General features: G+C 36.4%; 1 protein-coding gene across 1 annotated transcript in view; it reads right to left on the reverse strand.

Annotated features, from left to right (window-relative positions):
• LOC120301496 (nardilysin-like) overlaps positions 1 to 8,042 on the reverse strand; it is a 52,088-nt gene extending 44,046 nt beyond the window's left edge. The window contains exons 1-5 of the mRNA XM_039328879.1: positions 7,787 to 8,042; positions 6,574 to 6,934; positions 5,268 to 5,349; positions 3,642 to 3,795; positions 1,528 to 1,601 (exon numbers count right to left, since the gene is read on the reverse strand). Coding sequence (XP_039184813.1) covers positions 1,528 to 1,601; positions 3,642 to 3,795; positions 5,268 to 5,349; positions 6,574 to 6,934; positions 7,787 to 7,971 — 856 coding nt within the window. The 5' untranslated portion in view covers positions 7,972 to 8,042. The remainder of the gene's footprint in view (positions 1 to 1,527; positions 1,602 to 3,641; positions 3,796 to 5,267; positions 5,350 to 6,573; positions 6,935 to 7,786) is intronic.
• Between the last annotated feature and the right edge of the window lie 988 nt (positions 8,043 to 9,030).

A 9,030-nucleotide genomic window follows, 5' to 3' on the forward strand; every position in this document is an offset into this window, starting at 1 on the left:
AAGTACACATTAGGCATAAGAACTTAAGAAAAGAATTCCAGTGATATGATCATTTGGACAAGGCAAAGAGCATAATGCACACATACATGAAGCAGCAATGAAAAGTGTCATACTCATTTGACACATGCAACTGGATTTGTGGTTTTGTTGCAGAAATATCATAGGCTCCATCAGAGATTACTAGTACTTTGGAGAATGAGTATTCCTAGCAGCTCTGCCTATTTTTCAATCATAACAGAGCCAGAATCTCAATTAAAATAGGATAAATAGATGTTCTCTTTCAAGGCACAAATTACCATATAACCATGACATACATATTGGTGGGAAGAGAGAGAAGTCCTTGATTACACTGGTTCTTCTTCTGATGGAAACATACAATAAGCTTCCTTTGGGGTATCTCCTTATCAGCATTTATTTCTGTGCCTTAGCATTTTTCACTGCTATAAGGGTGTATCAATAACTGGAGCCCAAAACCCAATCTAGAACTCCATAGGCCAAGGAATGTTCATCCAGAACTGCAGATTGAGAGATAAAAAGTGGCCAGTTTCATCATGAAGTCCCTGATGAGAGCACCAGAGTTTATGCTGGTTCACATCTTCCTTTGTTCTTTGCTACCTTCCGTCTTAATCCTGTGCATACCTAGCTACATATCTTCATTTGGTCAAAGGGGTTTATCTTCCAGGAAGTTTATTTACTGGTAGCAATAATATAAAGTAATAATATAAAATAGAGATTGCTTTCCTTTCTGTTTCATAGGTGAAGGCAGAGAATTTAGAGAGAATAACTTCCACCAGGACAGGTTTTTTTTTTGTTTTGTTTTTTTAAAATCATTTGGTGTTAGATCTTAAACTGAGATAAAGGAAGTTTCAAGAAGTTGTGTAATGTTGTAGTTGAACAACTAGGCTTGTGTAACCCTAACAACACAGAGAATAATGCTTTTTTTTTTTTTTCATTTTTTTTGGTCCCGTCAAGTCAGTATTGAAGACTTTGGGCAGCTAAATGGATAAGTCCCTGCAGCTTTCTTGGCAAGATGTGATTTGCTACTGCCTTTTTCCTAGGGTTGAAAGAGAGTGACTGGCCCAAAGTCACCCAGCTGGCTTTGTGCCTAGGGCCTTAATAGAACTCATAGCTCCTGGTTTCTAGTCTGGTGTCTTAACCATCACACTAAACTGATTGTCAGTACTGTATGAACATTTACGCTGCATTAATCTCCACTGAATTCAACATATTTCCTGCAAGATACCATCAGGATTGCAGTTATTTGTCAAGATTAGGATGTTTGGAGAATAGAACTCCTAAAAGGTATTGTCAGCAATCAAGTGCAAAGTACATGTAATGCAACTGATTTTAAAGGTTTTAAATGTGCTTAAACCTTTGAATTGAAAATATTTTTTTTATAAAATGGTTGTGAGACAGGCCATCCAAATTTCACAAACACGAATATGTCAAAAAATGAAGTGAGGTAGTTTCCCACCGTCTAAGAACTGAAAAACTATAAGCAGTGAACAACCCATCCATTAGTTTTACCACTATCCACAGCTTCAACTTCACGGTCAATAGCATCTTTAATCATCAGAGGATGAATGAAGAACTGTGCCCATCTATAAATAAAGTAGAAGAGAAATACAGGTGTTTGCTATTAAGCCTTGAAATGTATGGAATAATAATGATCTGTTTTCATAAATACGCTTATGAACTAATGTTATGGCAAAACAAAATTTGATTTTTTTAACCAAGCATTCATTTTGATGAAAAATGGATTTTCATTTATTTGCTTTCATTTTTTTATTACACCTAGGCAAGGTGTAGGTTTATTTCATTTTAATTACTTAGAGGGAATGCACAAGCATATACTCACACACAAAAACTCTATTTTATTGTAGAATTACGTCTCTGACAGCTTGGATTTTCCATGACTTCCCAAATTTCAAGATCCTAAAAGATCCTAAAATATCTTGATTATAGGATCTCTAATCACATATAATTAGAGATCCTATAATCTTTCAGATTAGAAAGATCGGTCAACTGGTCTTTCAATTACAGAGGGTTTGACTTCCCTTGACCTCTCCCAAACCCTCAGTAACATCTGCTGAGCTTCATAAAAATAAAGAGAATTTGAGGAGTGAGGCTGACTTAAAGATAACATAAAAACTGGCAAAAGAAAAAAGCTAGGCTAAGAGTAAGCTAAACCTGCCACCAGGAAAGGACTAAACAGAACATGTATTTTAAATGCATGCAGGAATTACATTCATATTAGAAACATTTAAAGCTCCAATGATTAATGTTGAGCTAAAACTGCTGCCTAGCCTAACTAGAAGGTTTCTAAAAGGATTTGGAACTTTGTAGAAATATTTCAAGCTCAGAGCAGAATTATTTTGCATTTGAAACAGTATTAGGCTGGCTTGTACACTTCACTATGGTTAGAACAAGCTGCTTTGAGCTTATAGCCACTATTTCGAGCTCAAAATAATGTTTGAATTCAAAATGCTAACTGTTTGGCACACCTCTAATGCATATTATGATTTTATCCCTCAGAGCTTTAGAAATCAAAATGGTCTTTCTGCTATCCATCATGCTTTCAATAAATTAGAATTATGCACAAGGGGCAATTTACCTTTGGCACTAGAGCAGTGGTTCTCAACCTTTCTAATGCCGCGACCCCATAATACAGCTCCCCATGTTGTGGTGACCCCCAACCACTTATACATCACCGGGTGCCAGGGGCGTGGCCAAAGAAAAGGGGGAAAAATGGCGGACAGCCTTGTTTGGCGACCCCCGTGAAATGGTCGTTCGACCCCAAATGGGGTCCCGACCCACAGGTTGAGAACCACTGCACTAGAGCATGATAATCGGAGCCCTAATAAGCCAATTAATCTTTGATGTCTGTTCTTCTGTTCTGTTCTACCTCTGAGATTTCCTTCAATTAGAAGGAATTTTTCAAATTTTGCAAAAATTTCTTCCAGCAATAAAAGTCTATATGGCCAAAAGTAAAGAATAATGGGATCTGGACTCAATAACAGCTGCAAGACTTCTGGTGACCCAATTCTTAAGAAGAACACACAAATTAATTACTGCTTGATGATCTGCAATAAATGATATTTATGAATATTTATGGTTAATTTAGAACAGTGCTTCCCATACCTGGATAAATTACCCCAAATTGGATAAAAGTTTTTTTTCTGGGTAGTCACACACAAACCCACTAAACCAATATCACAAAATATCCCAACAGGGATATCTAAATTGACTTAAAGATGTCCATGTATTCTAAAATATATTCAAAAATCTACAAAAAAAATCTATTAAGATGAAAATCAATCACATCACTAATGATAGTTTCTTAGAAATGCGATAAAGATCATTCACTGATATTTTATAACACAAATAATCCTCAAGTTATGAATTTAATTCAGTGACAATGTGAAGTTATGACTGTGTTGAAGGAAGGGGCTTACAAGCAGTCCTCAAAGTCTGGTAAGGTTTTCTAATAAGCAATTTGAGGTAATAAAGAAAAAGTCTGGGAAGCACTAATTTAGTACATATAAGATATAGAGTGACTGTACTCTTCAAATTGCTATAACTACCCAGTCATTCTACTGATGGATCTTAATCTTTTAGCTTATTTTGTACTCCTAAGTTACCTGTCAAGAGCTTCTTTAAAATATTTCTTTTGGATATCAAACTGGAAAATAGTTCGTTCTGTATCTGTTGAGGCATTATCTGACCCTCCATGCTTCTTCAAGAATGTATCAAATCCATTTTCATCTGGATATTTCTGGCTACCCATAAATACCACTAGAAGAAAGCAGTCAGATAATTGGCAGTGATCAGATGCAGGCAAGGATTTCAGTATATTATCACTCATGTCAATGGCTCTATCTACAAGGGAGTGGGAGAGAAATGCTTCATTAGGGCTGCAACAGTTAAATGTGCCAGGTTAAAAAAATAGAAAGTGATTCTAGAACAATGGGGTAGTTCCTGAAAAGGCTCTGCTCAGTAGGTGAACTAGTGGCTATATACCTATGTGGCTGTAATGATCACACTGAAATGGGATTAACCAGGTCTGAACAGCTGATATTCTTCAGACTCTTTTGGACCTCCTACCTGTCTGTGCCCCATGCCACTGGCTAACTTATGGCACTGGCTACTGTATATTGGAAAGTGTTCATGTGGTTTTCAGTTTCTAACAGTATCAATTTCCAATAGAAGACAATGTACGTAGTTCAGGGTTGACCTGTGGAGTCCTTGCTGCTCTCTGAGCTTAGTTGGTTTCTTGCAGATATTTCATTACCTGATTAGGTATCATCTTCAGTTCTAGAAGGGAGTTGGGGTTCACCCTCTGTTTATGTACAGTAACTTGCTCTGTCAGTGTTGGTGGGGGTGTTGTTTTCTCCTTGGTAGTTCCTTGATTAGGTTACTGTCTACTGCTTAATTGTTGACTAGCTTAGTTCCTGTTTATCTGGGTGTTGATTGCTGGCAAAGAGGTGTTTTTTAAAATCCTTTTTAGCTTCTTTATTGTCTGTTTTGAATAGTGTGCAAATGTTGTTTATCTCTATGTGCCTTAACATCTGCAAGAAAGTATCCAAGCTCAAAGAGCACCACAATATCAATTTCCCACAGCATTGTGTTATTCTTGGCCTCTGTTGGAGCATTTAAAAGAGGGACAGATTATCATACTTATCCACTACCAATAGTTCAACTAGGTTGGGATTTGGGAAGTACTTCACTTTCACATCCAGTTTTGTCTTTCTTCCTTTCTCTGGAACTTCTTGTGAATGTAAATGTCTATGGCGATTCTCAATCATTCAGGTCATGGTTGTCCCAAAGGTGCTTTTTCAAGAGGCAACTGGACTTTTTTGTTTTTCCTTGAAGGCATTTCACTTCTCATCCAAGAAACATCTGTTTCTGAAGTTCTAAAGAAGCTTCTTGGATGAGAAGCAAAACATCTTCAAGGAAAAACAAAGGAAGTCCAGTTGCCTCTTGAAAAAGCACCTTTGGGACTTATGAATGTAAGTAGACTTATGGAAAGGTATTGATTTATCTGCCTTGTTTATTTTTTATTGCTTCCCATTACTTTTTTTTAAAGCACAGTTTGACCGATTTTAAAAGAAAACTAAGAACAGCTTTAGGCCTGTAAAAGAAAGTATTTAAATAGGACTGAGGATGTCAACATATAGAAAGCTGCACATTCCACAGCAAGAGATAGAACAGCTTTCTTTCTGTCTCTTTGTTAATTGTTTGGTAGATAGGCTTTAGATTTTACATACTATGCTCCAAAAAATGAGCCAATCCAGGTAAATCATCAGGGTCACAGAAACTCCCAACACCAACAGCAAGGGCTGCTGCAGCCTGCAATCAAAATATAAAGGAGAAACAGTGAGAAGTCATTACAAGACAAAGTCAAAGTATACAGCGTTTTTCCAGTATGAAAAGAATCCTACTTCTGTCAAAATTCTGCTCCATTCCCAACTGCAAGCCTGTCCCTAAGAAAGCAAGCAGACACAGATATTGTTATTTATGTTTCACTCTTAAATTTTCCTTGCAGGAAAATAAGGAAAAATAAGGAAAATACACGACAAAATAAGGTCTTCAAATCCTGCAATTCAGGCTGCTTCAAATAATCCCATTTTCTTCTTGCTCTGTAGTAAAATAATATCTTAGCTGTTTTTTTAAAAAAATATTTCAGACAAAAGTTGTACCTTAAGAATGCTCATTATCATTTTATTCATTTTGACAGGAGCATTTCCACCTCTGGCCCATGAGTTGCAGCTGTACTCTCCAAAGCCATTTTTGAAGTCATCAAAGCTTCAGAATTCCCCCACCCAGAACCTTGATTCTTTTCAAAAAATTCAGTTCTAAAAAAAATAGATGTATTAAGTTTACCCAGGGCTTAACACATATATTTCTTTTACACTTGTTTGAGCAAGCAGCAAATAGTCACTTTTTAAGAGTCGATGTAACATCACTGCCATGTGAACCCTTGGTGTTCAGAATGTGTTAACTTTGACACAAACAGGGTGTACCTACTGGCTAAGAAATAACACATCTCTCGATGTGCTATAACACAATTAATTCATGCTACTGTCTCAACAATAGTGCTCATCCTGATGTGGAAATGGATTTACAGATAGTCCTTGCTTAATGACCATAATGAGGACTGGCAACTCCATTGCTAAGTTCATTAAGTGAGACATCAAGTGACTATGCTGGACTTACAATGTCACTTTTCCCCACAGTCATTAAGTGAGATATTACATGACCAAGATTTGCAGTTTCACTGCTGGTTTCTCCATTGACTCTGCTTGTCAGATGTTAGCTGTGAAGCACCCAAATGGATATCTTGTGATTGCAGGACACTGCGACAATCATAAAATGGCTTCTGGTTGCAAAGCATCTGAATCTTGACCCTGTGACTATGGGGACATTACGGCAGCTATGAGTGTAATAACCAGTTACTTTTTCAATAATGTTCTAAATTTTAATGTTTTCTAAACTCAGCAGTCATTACTTGTCTATTTTATTTAATACTACGCTTTGCCAATTAACAAGTAGCTAAGTTATTTTATAACATACCTGCTTTTCTGTACTGCCCATTTTATTTTCATCTTCTTGTTTCACTAATTCTTCATATATTTCAAGGTCACCGTGGTCTTCCCTCACTTCAGGATCACCTTCAACAATACCATCACTACCAAAATCATAACTTCCTTCACTTCCAACTTCACCATCCAGAGATCCATCCTCAGATTCTTTGATATTCCTATCATTTCTCTCAGCTCCCTGAATTTTTGTAGCAAGAACTTCTTCCTCATCTGTTCCAGAAGATATTAGGAAATCTTCTAGTTCAGTGTCTGATTCATCAGAAGAAGTGCAATCATCAATTGTCCAGTCAGAAATCAACAACACATTCATGCCATTTTTTAATTTGATATGCCTGTAAAAATAATGACAGAGGTGTTTTATGTGTATGTGCAGTATAAACAGGCATTTTTCTTGGCAGCTATTCTCATAACCCCTGCAAAGTATTTTGAAATATATATTATGGTGAATTAGTAAAAACTCTCTGTTATATCAAGGGGCTCACACAATACCCATTTTTCAGGTCTGTACAGAGAAGATGGATGTTGAATTGGATGTTGTGAATAAATATCTTTTGAGTGGTGAGTTTTGCCAGACAAAATGTCTTGTATTCCAGAATTTCTTTCCAAAAGAAGCAGGCTCTTTCATTTGTACTCTTTTAAGCATTTTGCCTTAAAGAACAATAGAAAATTAAGTCAATCCCTTCTGGCTTTCTTATTTTTCATACCTGGGCTACAAAAGTGGAAGAAGAGATAGTTCATATTAATTATTATGTATCAGCCTACAGATAAATTGGTCAAGGAAATTATTATTACTTTAATTATCAATCTTATATCTATTTCTTATTGTTTAAAAAACATTTTCCAATTAAAAGAAATCCTGAAGACAATCTATTTATGTGGTGCCTAAGAACCAACACCAGACTGATGGCATGACAATACCTCTAACACCATAAAACATCCACATCTGCCTATCTCAGGTCCTTGGGAAGAACTTGATAGGTGGATAAAATAATCTGAACATTTGGCTAACTGCACAATGAACAATTATTAATAGTAACAATTACTGAAACTTTCAATCCCACTCACTCCAAAGTGATACTAGTCACATGTGCAATGGTCTTGGAAGGTAACAATGATAATGATGCTGGTGCTGCTCTGGAAGAAAACAAGTTTCTTGTCCATTCCTACTGTCAGCCCATAATTACCTGTATTCCTTATGGTCACTGGGTGATTTTACAATATCTGGGTCTCCCTCATTTTTCTTGGCTCTACGCTTCCGCAATTCCTCTGCATGTTGGGCCCTTTCATTACGGCATCTCTGTGGCCTCTGCTGCCGTGAGTGTATAACTGGACAATTTTCTGCTCCTTTGGTCCTAGTCTCACCAGACATTTCAGAGGCTCCAAGATGAACTTCAAAGAGCTGGCTAACTAACCAACTTGTCTACTAACTATACAGCTCCATTCCAGCCAAATAAGTATCCCATTCATCAGCTAGCCTGTTTATCTTTTTCTTCCCATTGGTTGACTAGATGCTTTAGAATTAATATATGTTTATGACATCAGTGAAGGAGAAAAACAGGATTCTGTGAGAATGATTAAAGGGGAAAGAAAGGGCATAAGAAAACAGTATATAGGACTTCATTTATGTTTAGGTTATAGTGTTTCTATTTATCTAGTTAGATAAAAAGGGAATGACATAATAGACCTGGAAGAAGGTGGTTTGATGATCTTCAACAGATAAAATGTATAATTATGAAAAAGCTAAAATATATGTCAAAAATTAGACTTGGTATCAGGTAGATTGATATGCACGTATGTTAAAGTAGAACATTATAAATTGATAACAAGTCAGTTTGAGAACATTCCAGTGAATAGTGATAAAATAACAAATGTGGATGAGTTTGGGAGGGGGGAATGTGCAACTTTTTGAATGAATATGATCAAGATAGGGAAATACAAATATTAATAGAAAATACTGATCATTAGCTTAAATCTCAGTTTTCTGAAGCTATCGTTAAAAAATAAATGGAGGCAGGAGAAAAAAAAATCACTGGCCCACTTTCCAATAGTTAATATCAAGATATTAACAAAGGTTACTGGCTAAAATCAGCTATATCAAAATCCTCCACAAAGATCTTGATTCACTAGCTAATAGCACATGCAGACAGAGGTTTGAAACCAAGGGTCTTTTCCTATCTTAAAAGTGCCTAAGACGGCCTTAAAAGTGCCTAAGACGGCTCAGGACCAGGAAGGATTTTGACAGACTTGAACATTGGGCGCTATCTGACAAAATGAAATTCAATGTTGAGAAAAGTAAGATTTTACACTTAGGCAAGAAAAAACAAATGCACCGCTATAGAATAGGTGCTACTGGGATCAATGGCAGTAATTGTGAGAGGGATCTAGGCGTTCTAATGGACAACCACTTAAATATGAGTCAGCAGAATGC

Source organism: Crotalus tigris, unplaced genomic scaffold (assembly GCF_016545835.1).
Source record: "Crotalus tigris isolate CLP2741 ecotype Arizona unplaced genomic scaffold, ASM1654583v1 scf7180000024384.25900115:4084858, whole genome shotgun sequence".
NCBI classification, from domain to species: Eukaryota; Metazoa; Chordata; class Lepidosauria; order Squamata; family Viperidae; genus Crotalus; species Crotalus tigris.